This window comes from Astyanax mexicanus, chromosome 5 (assembly GCF_023375975.1).
Source record: "Astyanax mexicanus isolate ESR-SI-001 chromosome 5, AstMex3_surface, whole genome shotgun sequence".
NCBI classification, from domain to species: Eukaryota; Metazoa; Chordata; class Actinopteri; order Characiformes; family Acestrorhamphidae; genus Astyanax; species Astyanax mexicanus.
In genome coordinates this window covers 58,010,001-58,027,500 of record NC_064412.1, presented here as the reverse complement: position 1 = coordinate 58,027,500, position 17,500 = coordinate 58,010,001, and the positions used below count along the sequence as shown (strand labels likewise).

The 17,500-nt window shown below is 40.2% G+C and overlaps 1 protein-coding gene across 12 annotated transcripts in view; it reads left to right on the top strand.

The window, feature by feature from the left end:
* ptprt (protein tyrosine phosphatase receptor type T) overlaps nucleotides 1–17,500 on the top strand; it is a 248,900-nt gene that overhangs the window by 29,311 nt on the left and 202,089 nt on the right. For all 12 annotated transcript variants that reach the window (XM_049479917.1, XM_049479923.1, XM_049479919.1 and 9 more), the window contains exon 2: nucleotides 7,686–7,811. In XM_049479917.1, the coding sequence (XP_049335874.1) occupies nucleotides 7,686–7,811 (126 nt within the window). The remainder of the gene's footprint in view (nucleotides 1–7,685; nucleotides 7,812–17,500) is intronic.

Sequence of the window (17,500 nt, the reverse complement as noted above, 5' to 3'; positions counted from 1 at the left end):
GTACAATACGTTTGTCAGTGTGTCTATAGTGTAAGTTATGTGTTTTGTTATTGTGTGTAAAGGTATCTGTATATTTTATTTTATTTCAGTATTCTATGTTCTCTGCATGATTGTGGGAACCTGCACCAAAGTTTTTACTCACATGTTCACTACACCTGTATTCTAAAAATCTTGACTTTTGACCTGATTTCTAGAACATAATGTTTGTGATACAGCAGGATTTTAAGACCTTAAAATATGAACAGTTATTATCCTACAATATTAAACAAACAAGAATCATCATTTATTGAATTAATCTGATTTAATATTGAATATCAGTGTCATTATTCAGAAATGGGTCTGAGCTCTTAAGGGTTAAGGTCATGTTCTTACAGCAGTGTGTTTCTATGAAATTAGCATTTTTATTGTATAATAAGTAAATTCTGGGTAGTTTTGAGCGTGTATAAAGTAGAGAGCAGTATTTATTGCTGTATTTTAGACTGGGGGAATGGGGGGAATGTGTGAGGGGGGGGGGGGGTGGGGGCTCTGGGTGTCGGTGTGTCCTGAATGTCCTGCTTACGTAGCAGGACTGAAGGCAGTTCAGAGGGACTGTAATGTATTGCCTGTCTGAAGTTGTGGAAACAGAGCTTTAGAGCTGTTTCACCGCCTGCAGGAGCTTTTCCTCCGTAATCAGTTTTTTAAGGGAGGGAAAAAAAGCAGGACACGCAATCTGTAACAGCTAATCATTTTTATTGGTAAATTTTTATGATCCGGAAAGAAGCAAGGAAACACTGCTGAACCGAGAGAGAGAGAGAGAGAGAGAGAGAGAGAGAGAGAGAGAGAGACAGAGAGAGACAGAGAGAGAGAGAGAGAGAGAGACAGAGAGAGAGAGAGAGAGAGAGAGAGAGAGAGAGAGAGAGAGACAGAGAGAATAAGAGAGAGAGAGAGAGAGAGAGACAGAGAGAGAGAGAGAGAGAGAGAGAGACAGAGAGAATAAGAGAGAGAGAGAGACAGAGAGAGACAGAGAGAATAAGAGAGAGAGAGAGAGGTTGATGGTTCTCTGAAGGAAGGCCCTGTATTACGTTGTAAGGAAGCTTTGCTTTGTTTGCTCTTAAGTTTCTGCTGCTTTTACTCCAAATTAAAAACAGGTATGATTCTCATTCTACATCATCCCCGCTCTCTATATTGTAACAATAAAAGTGTAGTTTTTTAGAAGTGTGATTTTAGATACATTTGAAAGCTTAAACCTCATCAGTCTATTCTCACTCCTATTTTCCTCCTGTCTGGTTTAAACAGCAGCAGATCTTCTGAATATATCTACACTGATGGGCGTGGTGTTCTGGAAATGAGGTGTGTTCAGGTACATTTCTGGAGTTTTATCTTGTTTATCTTGGTAACAGAAAACACAGGAGCTCCACTGACTGAATACAACCTAGACAGACGCCAACAGTCAGACGTTCATCGCTATCTCGGTAACACAGGCGCTGTGCCGAGCCGAGCGTACACCCCCACTTATTACACACACATGAACACACAGCAGCACAAACCCAACTTTTACATCAACTATTTTTTCTAAGGGAGGGAAAAAACAGGAGCCGCCGTTTGTGAAAGTGAATCATTTTTAGTGGTGGATTTTTTCTGACGGTTCTTGTGAAGAATGTCCTGAATTACCTTGTAAGGTAAATTTCTCACGTCGGCTCTTGAATTTCTGCTGCTTTAGCTTCAAATCTTCACTATAAAGCAGAAAATAATTAACTGCCAAGGACAGTCAGAGTGTTTGCACATGAAAGTGTGTGTGTGTGTGTGTGTGTGTACAGTAGAACAGAAGAAAGGAAAGAGAGAGAGAGAGAGAGAGAGAGAGAGAGAGAGAGAGAGAGAGAGAGAGAGAGAGAGAGAGAGAGAGAGAGAGAGAGGTCTAATAGAGATTCAAGAGCAGGAATAATAAAATCTTAGGTAAAAAATCAAAGGTAATATAACTAATAAAAATTCAACTTCAAATTCAACAGCAATAACTAAAAACAATAAAAAGAAACAAAAAAAGAAATGTGAAAATAACAGCTAAAATAAACCAAGATTAAAAACTAAAACTAAAAAAAACTAAAAACACACCAAAGATCATAAAAATAAAGCTAAAATCAGCTGAAACAGTGTCAGGCTGTGTGAGGGCGGCTGGAGACGAGGACGGACTGAATCCTCGTCTGTTTTAAAGTTTCGCTGAATCTCCCCCTGAAGCTCTGGAGCTCTGTCTCTGGGGGGAAGAGGAACCGGAGAACCGAGGTTTCAGCGCTGCCCTTTTCACTAAAAAGCCTGGGCTGGATAGAGATTAACGTCAATACTGAGCCTCAGGACGTGTTCTAGACCTTCCACCAGGGGATTAATATGCAAAGTGTCCTCATGCACCCAGAAACTCACAGGGATTTTACTGCAGCAGCACTGCTGTAACCATTTATTTATAATAATAATCAGAAACATCCAGTCAAATTAACTAGAAAAATAATAAATAATAATACTACTCATCATTCCAAAAGATGCTTAAAATTACATAACATACAATTGTAGAGAAAACTGATGATTAATCTAATTTGGAAAGACTCAAATTTCAAAGAATGATTTTTGTGCTTTTTGGAACCGTTCCTGCATAGAGTGAATTATAAAGAATGTTTTCTTTACCTCAACAGTAGTTTAACGCCATTCAGCGCTGTATAGAACAGATTCAAAAGCTGTGTAGTATCCTGTAAACCCACAGTTTGTTTGAACGCCAATAAATCTGTGTTTTTTAAGTCTGTTTTCATGTAGATAAACATTTGCAGACACTTATATTCAAATATATATTCAAATATTCAAAAACCTTGAGTTGAATCAATTTATATTAATTTATTTTTTTCCTGTTGTCTTCTGGCACCATCTGGTTGCATGTTGGGTATATAGTGTCCCTCAGTTTCTGCCCCTTACCTTCAGTGTGTAGTCACTCCCCAGTTTACCTTCTGTGAATCTGTAGATCAGGTATTATAATGACCTCTCTGGCCTCAGTGTTGTAGGCTGTAAGAGCAAGCATCATGTTCAAGGTGTTAACTCTGTTTGTTGGCTGTATGCTCTCAATATTGTTCTTTCTATCGAATTTTCTCCCTTTATCTGATTTTAATACTCAATGCAAATTTGTTTTGCTTACCTGACCATAAAATTTAAAGTAGAATTGGGGTGAAAAACAATTGATATAACAAAAAAGTATAAATTAAACTAACTTGTTCAATGTAACTCAATAGAAATCTAGAGTTCTGAAATTAATTCAAATCAAAGTTTTAGTGAACAATACTGATTTCCTCAAATTATTTAAGTAAATTCAACAGCTCAAACCCTGAGATAATACTTAAATTTGTGAATTTCTGCAATTAGAAGCTCATTATCTCTTTAAATTTGGGCTGATTTTGTATTTTATTATTAACTGGGTCATTTTGTTTCTGGTTGCCAGTTATTACCCAGCAGTTATTCAGAACATAAATACAAAATAACACAAATAAACACGTTTTATCTGTAGAAACACACAGGAGGATTGAGAGTGGCAGGGTTTGGGTGGTTGGCGCGGCGTGCGGTTGGGTTGCTCGGTCCTCAGAGAGCGGGAAGTTGGGCGTCCGGCTGCCGGCGGTGTTTAACTCCGAGACTCTGAGAGCGGAAGTGTGAAATGAGATTAGATCCTGTTTTAAAGGGAAAAGGTGTGAAAACCCACATGAGCAACACGACACGTCCCACTCGTGCCTGGCAGTCGTGCGAGCGTCGGCGCTCGTGCTTAAAGTGGAAGCTGATTGGTGGAGGAGCCGAGCTCTATCAGGACTCAGTATTTAATGAGCTGGATTCAGAATCTGTCCTTTAGCAGCAGAACCTGGAGAGAGTTTCAGCTGAAGCTCTGGAGATGCTGGAGCTCTTCGCTTTGATCAGGGGTGGATTTAGTTATGAGCTCTGGCAACCGAGCAGCGTGGCTTTCTGCCGTCAGCGTCCGTGCACTTAAAAATAACGCTGCTACGTTTATTAGGTCCTTTAAATGTCGTAGACTCTAACATTCTTAGTTCAGTAAAAAACTAAGGTTGAATAAAAAATGTGTTTTTAACCCTTAAAATCAAGAGTTTTTAAGATGAAGAGATTAATTATCTTAAAGAATGTTTTGGTAACACTTTTTACGAATCTCTAGACGAAAGTCTGTATAAACGCATTCATAACATATTATAATGCATTCATAAGACATTTTAAACATGATTATATATATTTATAGAAATGTATAACCCACCAAAAGCATTTAAGTTTATTATGTATTACGAATCGTTTGTAATGCCTTATAAATGAATTATAATAACTAATGAATGTGTTTATAGGTTCTAATAGAAATGACATTCATAGAAAGTGTTAAAGTGTAAAGTTCTTTAATAAATTGCAAAAATATATATATATATGTTTCCTTTTTGTCTGTTTCATCATAAAGTATTTTCAAGAAATGGTCGGAGCACGGCTGCAGTTTTGCCTATAGATCAATAAAATAGAATCTAAAAATGTTTCTCACACATTTTAGTGACTCTGGTTAAATTAGTGTTTCCAGTATCAGAGAGTGTATCAGTAGAGGAAGCTCCTCTGAGAGGAGGAAGTGAGATCATGTACACAACCTTCAAAACTCCAGCTCTTCATCTCTCCTCTAATTAATGTTGCTTATCAATTTGATTTATTATTGATGAGTTGCCCAAAGCACAAAACCAACAGCTTCCATCTCCACCAGAGCTGCTCCTCCGAGACCCCGGAGCAGAGGGAGGGAGGGGGGGGCGGAGACCAACTCTCTCACATCCACTCTGACGCTCTCGCGCTCTGAGCTCTCACGCTCTAAGCACTCACTCTCGCGCTGTGCTCTCGCGCTCTGTGCTCTCGCGCTCTGAGCTCTATGCTCTCACTCTGTGCTCTCGCGCTCTGAGCTCTCACTCTGTGCTCTCGCGGTCTGTGCACTCGCGCTCTGTGCACTCGCGCTCTCATCAGAGCGGTGCTTAATAAACAGAGTAATGCAGTTTTGGTACAGGGAGAGGAACAGACTGCGGACGCTGCTGAACATCTGCTGGTGTGAAAGTCGTGTTTGTTTACAGTTTTGATGAAAGGAAAACAGAAGAGTGAAGACGTGAATCTTTAATCTGCATCACGACGACGAGATTAACGTTCTGTAGAAACATCAGATCAGAGAAACTCTGCTTCACTTCTACACTTAATTCTAATTATCCACTCGCTGAATCAATCAGGACTCAGAGAGTTACGCTCTAAAGGCTGTAATTACCCAGAATTCCCCTTTATATTAAGTGTCTCCAATTACTCAGTAGTTACACAGTACTGCAACGGGCCTCATCATAACCATTAAGTAATATCACATTCGTTACATGTTAAATCTCTTGTCATGTATGATTTTTTATGCATCATAGCATAAAAAGTGTAATAACTAATATGATACTTATTTATAATAATAAAACTTTTTAGTGACAGATTTTTTTAAAGTGTTCTAGTAAATAGATATATTAAATACCCTTAAATGATATTAAACTAAATATTATTGGAAGGGTTATAATCAAACCACAGCATTTAGAGCATTATGTGTGTAAATTATTTAGGTTATATCATACAAGCAAAATGAACTAGACTCTAAGTGATAATTATTAAAGTATTAAAAGCTAGCTTACATGTCTGCAGGACATTATAATATTATTATAATACTTTATAATACTGCGAAGCTGGTCTTAAAATTGTCTTAAAATTATGAATTTAATTTGTTTAACCCACATTCTACAGTCTATCTATGATTTAATGATATCAATAATTACTATAAATCAATCATTATTGATTTTTTTTATGATCATCAAGTATTTGAGGTTGAAAATATTTTATATGTTATAAATATTGTACGTTTTAAATCATTGTAAAATGTAAATGATGGCGTGTCAGAGCTGGATGCTCTGCTGTATCTCAGAGGAGCTGTTTTATCCTCTTAGTTCTCTCAGGAGTTCCGGTCGGCCTCCAGCGAAAGACCAGAACAGCCGATTAAAATCAGACGAGTTCTCCTGCTGCAGGCTCTCGCTGCTCCGCTCACCTCCTCCTTCATCCTCCAACCCTGCAACAAGACCTCAGATCCACCTCGAGTGGCCTGAGGAACCCGGGAGAACACCGGCGACAGATAAACGTTTCCAGCCCGAGCTTCTTCTCCTCTGTTTGGGGTCTTTATTAGAACATATTAAATTTACTGTCATCTTCACTGCTTTAATTACATTAGTGATAAGAAGCGTATGTCTTCCAGAGAGGCTTGTTTTTCTCTTTCCTCCGGCGGCAGCGTCTCTGAGCGAGCGGACGAATACCCGGACTGGAACTAAACCCATTATGTCCAGTTCAATAAACAGGGATAACGGCTCAGATAGCTTTAATTAATCCAGCAATCGATGCAGACTAATAGAGATGTTCCACCCCCTCCTCCACAAATCCTGTTTATTTTCAGTTTCCCACCAAAATACAAACAGATGGTATTCTTAAAGATGGCTGGAACTTCTGAAAGTCGATGTCAGAAACATACAGGAGCAAAACTTATAATTAAACTTATAATTATTACCATAATACCAATAATTCAGATATACAGACTGTCTCACACCCAAACAACACTAAGTAGAGTATTTATAATACGTAGAAGAAATGTACAGACACTACAAGGCCGATCACGAGGAAAAAACATAGTGATGGGGGTTATAAAACAGATAATAAACAGATAATTGAAACACAATAAGGGGCTCAATATTAGAGGGAAGAATCGTGACAGTTGGGCTTGGATAAATTAAAAGAACAGAACAATACATGTAGATATTTTGGAAGAGCATTAAGAGTCCTGTATTAGTGATCTATAGGCGAGCCGTCAATCATGACCCGTGCAGTTTGATTTATGGTGTCAGTCTGTCTTTGCTATCGTAACCACAGGAAAAGTACACCTTGTGCGGCTCACTAATTCTCTTAATAAATCATGAGTGTGTTTTGGGAGTAGTCGAATGTGTGATGATCTTATATTTATTGTTTATTTAACGTTAATGTTGGTGTTCATCGGGTTTTCACTGCATTTGAACTCAGACTGGATTTCTCTCGGCTCTTGCTGATTTGCTGGATTGTTCTTTTTTCTATGAGCTTTTTTTTTTATATCTCTGCTTTTAATCTCTGAGCAAATCGAGAGCCGGCGACGACTATTTGTGTTGTGAATTATGCAGCAATATAAATTTAATTAACCTTAAGGCAAGAGTTTCATCATATTGAACATACATATTTAAATGGATGTGATTTGCATGACTAGGACAAATGGAAATGAGGAAGTGGCGGGGACGAGCGCGTTCTTCCTTCTGTTTATCCCAAAACTGAATTCTGGGAAAAAACACACGGAGTATAAAAAACTGAAGAAAGCGTAACTGAGTGTTCAGAAGCTCTCAGCGATTCCCTCTGTCGCAATTCCAAAACACGCATTACAGTGAGTACATTTAATTAGAGCTATCTCGACTCGGCTGTTTTAATCCGTAGCTCCTGGCAAACATGAAGCTTAATGTGGTGGAAAATCGTGATTTTAGAGGAGATGAAATAATGATGTGAGTCTGTGGCTTAATCATGTTGACATATGCGATCTGTCCTCTTGCTCACTGTGTGTGTGTGTGTGTGTGTGTGTCCTGCAGGCAGCTGTTCATTTGAGGAGCACTACAGTAAGTGTGGGTACAGCGTGGCTCTGGGGACCAATGGCTTCGCCTGGGAGCAAGTCAACACCTGGGAGAGGCCAACTATGGACGCTGCTGTTCCCACAGGTACAGGAGCTCTGGGAATATTCTCTCTCTCTTTATCTCTCTCTTTTTCTATCTTTCTGCATTTATCTTTCTCTCCATGGTTCATGGTTTGACCTTCATTCCCCACCTCACCTCTTTATATCAGGGAAACTAATTTCTGTGCCTTTAAATTGACCAAAGAATAAAATAGATCCAGTTTGGGTTCAATATTGTGGAATTATTGCAACTCAAAAAGCAAAAAGCATGCTAATTGATTTTATATCCCATAATAAGCCATAATAATCTTGAATGAACACTTTAGGATGTTCCAGGGCAGTTAGGAGGGTCTTGCTCTCGTACAGGTATTCAAACACTCCCACAATAAACACTACCTACTTTTTTATTAATTCCCATGTTTCTGCCACAGTAGGATGGTATTAGCATCCGAGATGCAGAGATGCTGTTAATAAGGAGCCAAAAAACTGGTAAAATATGATAAGGAGTTCTTATAATGCCTAATCCAGCATCTGTTTACAAATAAAGTCCCTGAATTTCGAGTTTGAGATCACTAGTGGATAGAGTAACTGGCCTTTCAATTGGAAAGGAAAATGAGTACAATTATAAAAAAGAATAAAGTGATTTTCACAGCCTCAATAAAATCACAACACAGCCAAGAATTTATAGAATTATTGAATATAAAACCATGTTTTTTTTTACAATATTTAAATCTATTTTCCAAAGAGTTGATCCAAATGGTCCAGCTGCCACTATGATCAGGAGATCGCTGGTTTGAATCCCAGTCATGCAGCTTGTCATCAGCTGCCGGAGCCCCGAGAGAGCACAGTTGTCCTTGTTCTCTCTGGCTGGGTACAGTAGATGGCGCTCTCTCTTTCCCCTTATCACTCCTAGGGTGATGTGGATCAGCACAAGGCTGCGTCTGTGAGCTGATGTATCAAAACTCAGCAATGCTGCATCATCAGCAGTTTAAAAAGAGGCGGAGTCTGACTTCACATGTATTGGAGGAGGCGTGTGCTGGTTAATCTTTACTCTCCTGGTTTCTGGTGTTTGAGCATCACTAGTGAAAGGAGGAGCCGCAGCTGAATGGGTGAAACAATTGGTCGAGCTAAATTGCGAGAAAAATTGACTTCAATCTCTCGATATCTCTTCTAGACCTCATCAAGACTCAAGTCTCAATGTCTCCACATGTCTTTTCCATTACGCAGAGCAATCAAGCTTCCCGTCACTCTCAGTAAACCGTCTCCTATAGCCCTCCACCCCCCTGTCCCCCGTCCCCCACCGTCCCTTACAGCCAATAGACCCAGCCGGAGAGACCCGTGTCCAGCCGCCAGTTAACTGAACGTCCCTCAAATGACTGATGCTCAGCTCTTACACTCACTTCACTGCTACAGCAGATTGCTTACACTCTCCACCAGCGAGCGCCGCGGCGTCCCGGTGAGGGGGGGGCGAGGGGGGGCTATACGAGGCGCAGGGCACCATAACAGGGCCGTACGGGGGCTCAGATCAGCGGGACGGGTCTATTATCTGCTGAGGAAGAGGCTCCGGAGTTAAAGATCAGTCCTTGACCTGTGCTGGAATTGAAGGCGTAACAGGAGATGAAGCCTTCCGGCAAAAATCGAGGACATGAGCTGTCGAGAAATGAAACCAGGCCAAAATAAAAAAATACATCAAAGGTTTTTCTTTTTTTTAAGCAACAAGCAGATCGGGTTTGATAAAAATATGCAAGTGCTTATTAATAAATTAACAACAGGAAAGCCACCATCTGCCCGCCTGTTGAAGTCATCACTATCTGATTGTCTAATCAAGGGTGTTGTAGAGGAGGGGGGGTGGAGGAGGTGGAGTAGATGGTGGAGATGGAGGTGGGATGTGATGGAGGGTGGTGGGGGGGTTGGTTTAGTGGGCCACTCTGTCTCTCCTGTGGAGACGAACCACTCGCAGACTGTCTCTCTGATTGAGTCTGGCTTCTACTGCAGCTCTGCTTCAATTACACTCCTGATGCCAGACCTGATAGAGACAAAGAGAAAGATGAAAATGAGGAGAGAAGAACAGAGAGAGAGAGAGAGAGAGAGAGAGAGAGGGAAGGGGAGGGGAGGAGTGATCGAGCTCAGATGGGAAGAAGTGTGTTGGTGCTAATATGTCCTTGCATGACAGGAAATGTAGTCTGTCAAATACTCAGCATAACCTATCTGACATATTTTACACTGAGAGAGAGAGAGAGAGAGAGAGAGAGAGAGAGAGGGGAAGAAGAGAGAGAGGAAAAGTACGTTAGCATCTTAGGTTATTCTGAACAGTGCAGTTTAATGAAAGACTTGGAAAAGCTCTATCTGGGATTCATTGTGTTTGGCAACATTTTCAAATTCAGTGAAAACAATTCAGGATGATTATGAAACAGAGTGGTAGGTAGACATACAGACAGACACACCAATCAACCGATAGATATATACAGCTCTAAAAAAATAACTTAAAAATGATGAGTTTCTTTGATTTTACCAAATTGAAAATCTCTGGAATATAATCAAGAGGAAGATGGATGATCACAAACCATCAAACCACCAAACTGAACTGCTCGAATTTTAGCACCAGGAGTAAAGCAGCATAAAGTTATCCAAAAGCAGTGTGTAAGACTGGTGGAGGATGAAAATATATGAAAAGTGTGATTAAAATAGACAAAAGGACTTTTATAGAGCACAGATTCAAGTAAAACTAAGCTAAATTATTCTCTTCTTCCAGTTACTGTCACACCCTATAACTTAGTTATAAAAAGTATATTATATATTATTATATTATATACTACTTATAGTGCATTGTGGTTGTTATATATATATATATATAAATGGATCTGCTGATCACTGAGGGTTCTCCTACTTGTCCTTAAGAAGAGTTAAGTGGACAGTAGTAAAGGCATCACTCACTCATTTAAAAAAAAATTGAGCATTTATTTTGGTTAAACTTCACTTTGCTATAATAGTAACCTGGAAGATGTATTTTTATGCTGTATGATGAGCATGTAGAAGCTTGATGTTCTGTGAGGTGCAAGTATGATCTAATATCTCCCTGTGTTTCGTCTGATTCTCAGTAGCAGTTTGAGGTAAATGAGTGCAGTTCTCTGGTCTTTATCGTAGAGAGAAAGTTTAACTAGCCTGACAAAAGGAAGAGCAGAAGAAACAGAGCTCCACACTTTTCAGATTTGCCTCTGGATTTCTATAAAACCTGAAAATGACAAGCAGCGCTGAGGAGCTTTATCAGACGTAAGCTGTCTCCCATGCGCGACGCTTCAGAACCCAAACTCAACGCTCTCCTCCAGTAAAGCGTCTTTAGGCCCGGCGGTATTTTTAGACGGTGGGAGTTGGATTCAGGGTCATCAGCGACTCCTTTGAAGCTGAAATCCCTCCTGTCTTTGTAAACCTGCAGCGCACTGAAGGTAGACTTGGTGTGTTTTGCTGTGATGTTGAAATCTATTCTGATTGTAGAGGAACGGTTTGTTTGTGAACTCGCGACGGCTTTGTTTACATGCTTAAGGTTGGGCTTGCTTGAGGTTGGAATGACAAAAAAGCTTGACCTAATTTCCTAATCTCTCTTTTCTCTTTTTATATTTTTATATTTTTATTTTATAAAGTTTTTCTTGAATTCGCTGCTCTCGGCTGACTCTTCGACGCTCTTTGAATCAACCGTCTGGCAGCAAATCTATCATTTTGACACGATGCGTTTAGATATTTACTGCCTGACCATTCCCCTGAAATGGAAGGTCTCTCTCGGCGCTTGTTTCTGGAATGGTAATGGAGTTGGGAATTACAGGCTGTCAGGGCAGAATTGCATTAATGCCGGCCGCAGGAGGGTTGCTGGTGCCTGATGAGGGTAAAGGGGTTAACTAGCCTGTCTCCTTATTTTTGTACTTGGTGATGATTTGAGTGCTCTTGTGGACGGCGCTGCTTGATTGCACGGCTGATTTTTTTTGGGTGTGTGAGAGCTGAGAGCTGGGTGGGCGCTGGGGTTGGTGGTGATTGATGAAATCTTGACAGGGATGAAGCGAGAGTGAGAGTAAGTGTACACATAAAAATGTGTGGCCATGAACAGAACTGTCAGCAAAGAAACACCAGTAGCAGAACAAGCTCTTCATACTAACACCACCCCTCTCAGTGATGGGAATAATACTATACTGCTCACACTGGGCTCTCTGAGTGACGGCGAACACCAACTGGAAAAGAGCTTATTTCTTATCTTATTTCTTATCTTATTTCTTATCTTATTTCTTATCTTATTTCATAAACATATCAAGCATTTCTATAGATGCTGAAAGCTGATCTACTGGCCTTTTATATTGACTGCAGTAGATCTACAGTATATTGGAGGGGTCGGACTCTCTAAGCTACACTATGGGCCCTATTTTACACCCTGCACAAGGTGCGCTGTGATGCTCATCGCTATCTTACACCCCAACTAGATAGATAGATAGATAGCTAGATAGCTAGATAGATAGATAGATAGAGTTATTATATTAGCAATACAGTGGTTTAAACAGCAGCAGAGTTTCTGAATTTATCTACACTGATGGGCGTGGTGTTCGGGAAATGAGGTGTGTTTTTCAGAAACAAAACAAGATGCAGTACTTTTGCAGAATGCATAATTAGTCTATAGGCTAATAAAGATATCAACAAACAGCTGTGTATTAAATTACAGCTGCAGAGCTGTAAGAGTGGACCAGTTGTTGAATGAAGCACAAAGCTGTATAAAAAATAAAGTTTAATCTGAAGATGTTGGAAGATTTAGAATTAAGGCTTAAGTTTAAATTTAATATTTTACCAATCAACTACTTCATTTGTGCTAAATATTGAATTGATATTACATTTGGTGGCTTGATGATTGCCTGTATTAGCTTATAATCCGCTCTATAGAGCATGTAGAGAAATACTCAGAAATATCAGTAGAATTGAACTTAGTAGTAAATTGGTAGTAAATAAATATAATTTCACAACCTTTTCTTGTGATTGTGATGAATCACTGCATAATAGGGAGACTTCGCAAGAACTGTCTGATGTTTGGAGATGTTCTGATCCAGACTTCTAAAACTTAGAGTTTGGTTCTTATCAAAGTGTCTCAGAACTTCAGGAACTGACTGTTCACTGCTGCGTATATTATATCCACAGCTTTTCAGAATCCAGTCTCTGAATCCAGATTAACAATGTTCTTCACTTGTTCTGAACTTATCAGTGGTTTTAATGTTCAGGCTGTATAAGTAGGGTGTATCTATACCTGTAGTACAACAGAAAAATAGATCTGCATCAGAAAACCTGCACAGAACTTTGAACGAATCCCGTCTTTCTGTCTCTTTCTGTCTTTTTCTGTCTTTTTCCGTCTCTTTCTGTCTCTTTTTGGCCGCGGTTACTGAGAGCATATTGTGTGCGGTTCACTTCAGTGAGCACATTATTAAATAAGGACTTATCGTTTAGCAGTAAATCCTGAATATATTAGAGTGAGCGAGAGTGAGAGCGAGGGAGGACAGTGTGTAAGAAAGAGAGATAAAGTGGTTTGATCTGTCCCCTTTTAACAGATAAGTAGGAGATAGAAGCTCGTCCTTTTGACTGACACTAATTCCCTCGGCACAACTTCACTTCACACGTACCTCTCACGCGTCACGCCGTGCGACAGACTGCTGAACCTTCAGCCACAAGAAGAGCCATTAGAGCACGAGCCTCACTCCCAGAGCACTCCACACCGTTAACCCCACACCGAGCACCTCAAGCAGCTCACCCGGAATAGGAGTGCTTTCGTGGTGACCAATGGGAGCGTCCTTTGGGGAGGAACGCTGGCTAATGATGAATTTATTGGCTGATCATTAACTAATAATCTAATAATCTGTAACCATAAACATACATAAACATAATTTTTATAGTAGAAAAATAATTAGCAAGTACTACATTATTAAACTATTTAATTTGAAACCATGATGTACTTTTGAAGATATGAAGATTTGTGTAGGAAAAAAAGGTAATATTTCAGGACCAGTGCGTTTTTTGGCTTCAGTAGCTCCTCCATTTCCACTGTTGTGTTTTTAACGTGGATCTCCGTGGAAACCGTGGCACACCCAAAGTGTAATTACGGTGCGCGGCAGTGGACAAATATCTATTTTATTAAAGGCGAGGAGACGAAACTCAGAGATGTGCGTCTGGACGGGACTAAAATTACCGGAGGAGCACGGAGTTCAGAGAAAAACAGTAGATAATTCAGCCTGTAATTTTCTCAGAGGAAGTCGGAGAAAAACACCTACATGATCGTTCTGGACGGGAATAAAATCACAGAGGATAAACAAAAAAACATAAAAGAGAAAATTACCCAGAACCCCCTGAGAAACGAATCCTGTGTGGAAAGAGCTTTAGAGCCTTTTAGGAGCATCAGCTAAAAGCACTGTAATTGGAAATGAATGGGGGTAAATGGAGGTGAGCTATTTGATAACATTTCCTATTTGTTATAATGCTTCTCTGATTTCTCCTTTAATCTGGAAAATTTTGTGGGGAAAACAATGAACAAAGGAAGAGAGAGAGATTTGGAGAGTGAGAGAGCTCAGTGTGTAATGAGCCGAGAGTGTTATAGACTAAGGGCATCAGTGAAGCCCGAAGAGACGACTGAGAACAAAAGAGGTGATAGACAAAGAGATTGTGATAGAGAGAGAGAGAGAGAGAGAGAGAGAGAGAAAGTGTGAAGAGAGAGAGGTGGAGAGTGTGAGGAGAGGGTGGTAATGGATTGAGCGGCACATGCCGAGCTTGTTTACTGACTTCCAGACTCTCTAAAATGCCACCAGCTCTGTCCTACACCCAGCAGATCTTTCTCTACTACTGTTTTGTGCGTAACGTGAAATAAACCAATCAGAGCGTCTCTTGCTCATCATTCCCTTTAAGAGTAGATCAGGTGAGCTCTGACTTTGGTGGATTGCTATTGTAATGGTGCAGCTACCTGGACGTGTTCAACAAACTCTTCTCAGCAGAGGAAACTGAGCTGCTGGTTGACGCTGTGAAGGAGCTCCAGCAGCTCATTTACGGGAACAGCAATGTTATTTTATTTACTATTCTGTTTATTGTTGATGTAAAAGTTGGGTTTGTGCTGCTGTGTGTTCATGTGTGTGTAATAAGTGGGGGTGTACGCTCGGCTCGGCACAGCGCCTGTGTTACCTAGATAGCGATGAACGTCTGACTGTTGGCGAGATAAACAAGCAAAACTCCAGAAATGTACCTGAACACACCTCATTTCCAGAACACCACGCCCATCAGTGTAGATATATTCAGAAGATCTGCTGCTATTTAAGTGTCCGTTTTTCCACATAAAGAAACTTTACCTGGATAAGCTACTACTCTATGGGTTCTTCTAGGATTCTTTAGTAAAGTCACTTGTGAGAACCCAATACACCATTTGTATGATACATGGATCATTCCCTTTATAAAGTGTTCTTAAATTATAAAAAAACTAAAACAATCAATTTTTGCAAACCATAGAATTAATTCGTTTGAATTTATGAAGATAAAAAGAGTTGTAGAAAATGTGTAGAACAGGAAATTACTAAGAACATACTAAAAACTAAAGCAACAATCTTCCTGAGTTTATTGTTGGGTTTTTGCTGCAGTGGGTTGAGGAGTTTAAGGATAGTTTCTCTTCTGGAAGAGTAAAGGATGACTGTAAGATAACTTTAGTTTTTCTTCTTCTAACAAGTTTAAATCCTTGCTTCTCAGTAGCAAAAGGTCACGGCACTCTCAAGAATGAGCTCTTTATCCCTCCATCCATCCCTCCTCCTCCTGAGCCCCCAGATCTCGTCTTTTATTCATCCCTCCATCTGTCCACTTACTGATCATTTCAGTCCTCCTATCAAAAGACCTTGTAACGCCCATTACCCACAGCAGACCTGGCTTTTGTTGGGTGTTCACCTTGAGTGTGTGCTGTGTGTGTATGAGAGAGAGAGAGAAACGCTGATGTTATATTTCCTGCTTGGTCAGTGCAGGAGCTCCGACTCCAGCATTTAGAAAAGTCGTTTCTGTCGGGGGAAATGGGGGAAAAGAGAAAGAGAGAAAGAGAGAGCGAGAGAAAGCTTTAATAACTTTTTTATGATGAGGATAAGATGGCATTTATGTGGTGCTCTCCTGATCAGATTGGCCGGTCTGGGCTTGGCTGTAGGAATACTGATATCTCCTCTGAGCCGCTGGACAAACTTATTTTCTGCTCCAGTTATTGATCAGATCAGATCATTTCCATCACCGTAACTATCTACTGCATCTATTCAGCTCAAGATCAGCTTCAGAAACACATACTAATTTACTCCAGTAAAAGAAGAGCAGAATTATGCTGTAAGTTATGGTTAAAAATGATCAGAAAGAAGGTCGACAGCCAGCAGAGACGTTCGTCCCCCGCTTCAGATCACACAGTGAAGCGACGCTGAGAAATGAAGGATGATGTGTGTATCAATTCATCAGCCGAGTGCTTTACATTCGGTCAGAATCTGTTCTTCAAGTCTGGGCAGACTGGAGCTGACAGATTTGATCACTGGCTCAGAACCAATCAGCCATTAGATCTCAAACCAGCCTGTTAATCTGGACCAGAGACAGAACTGAGTCCCAACTTTCACACAAACTCCTGATAACTTCTCAGGACTTTATACACCCAGATAACATTTCCACTCATCGTTTAAACAGCAGCAGATCTTCTGAATATATCTACACTGATAGGTGTGGTGTTCTGGAAATGAGGTGTGTTCAGGTACATTTCTGGAGTTTTATCTTGTTTATCTTGGTAACAGAAAACACAGGAGCTCCACTGACTGAATACAACCTAGACAGACGCCAACAGTCAGACGTTCATCGCTATCTCGGTAACACAGGCGCTGTGCCGAGCCGAGCGTACACCCCCACTTATTACACACACATGAACACACAGCAGCACAAACCCAACTTTTACATCAACAATAAACAGAATAGTAAATTAAAAAAATAAAAATAAAATGAAAGCTGAGTCTCCATTAGAGCTCAGGGCTCTTTCAGCAAGACCCCCCATGACCCAAAGCATTCCCTAATTGTTTTATAACAATAAGAAGGTTCTGTATGAGCTGCTGCTGTTTGTCCTTTCGATCAGGCCCTGAATTATCTCTGTTGAAATTATGTTGTCGACGCTGGTTTTCCCAGCTAGCATATTTAATATGCAAAATTATTGGTGGCTCATTGGTATGTGGTTTTGGGTTTGATAACAAGGTTCTCCAATCTGCCACTGAGCAACACCTGGTCTTCACCCTACACTTCATCCATCCTGTTTAGAGCTTGTTCAGTTTATTGTAAGGTACAATTTGGGTGCAAAAATTATGTAATCTGAAGCTTTTTGTTAGAATCTGAAGAGCCACTTCTATGGAATAATTTAAAGAACAGTCTGAAGCAGCGACTGATCTATTCTAAGGGTCTCGCTCTGCATTTAATTGGGTTTAAAATACGATAAAGCTTCTTGAATTAACCGGCGAACGCGTTTAGTCTGCTCTCTAAATTTGTGTTTGTATTTCTGTCTCTTTATTAAACTGAAGGTTCTGTTAGTCACACAGCAGCACATCTCTCCAAACCACCTTAAACAAGCGAGTTCTAACATTAGCAGCTCCTTTTATATAAACACTTTATTGGGAAGATCAGATGCGCGGCTCAGTCTGAGAGATTCCATTTACCAATCCTTTTCTCCGCCGGAATATTCTGAGCTGC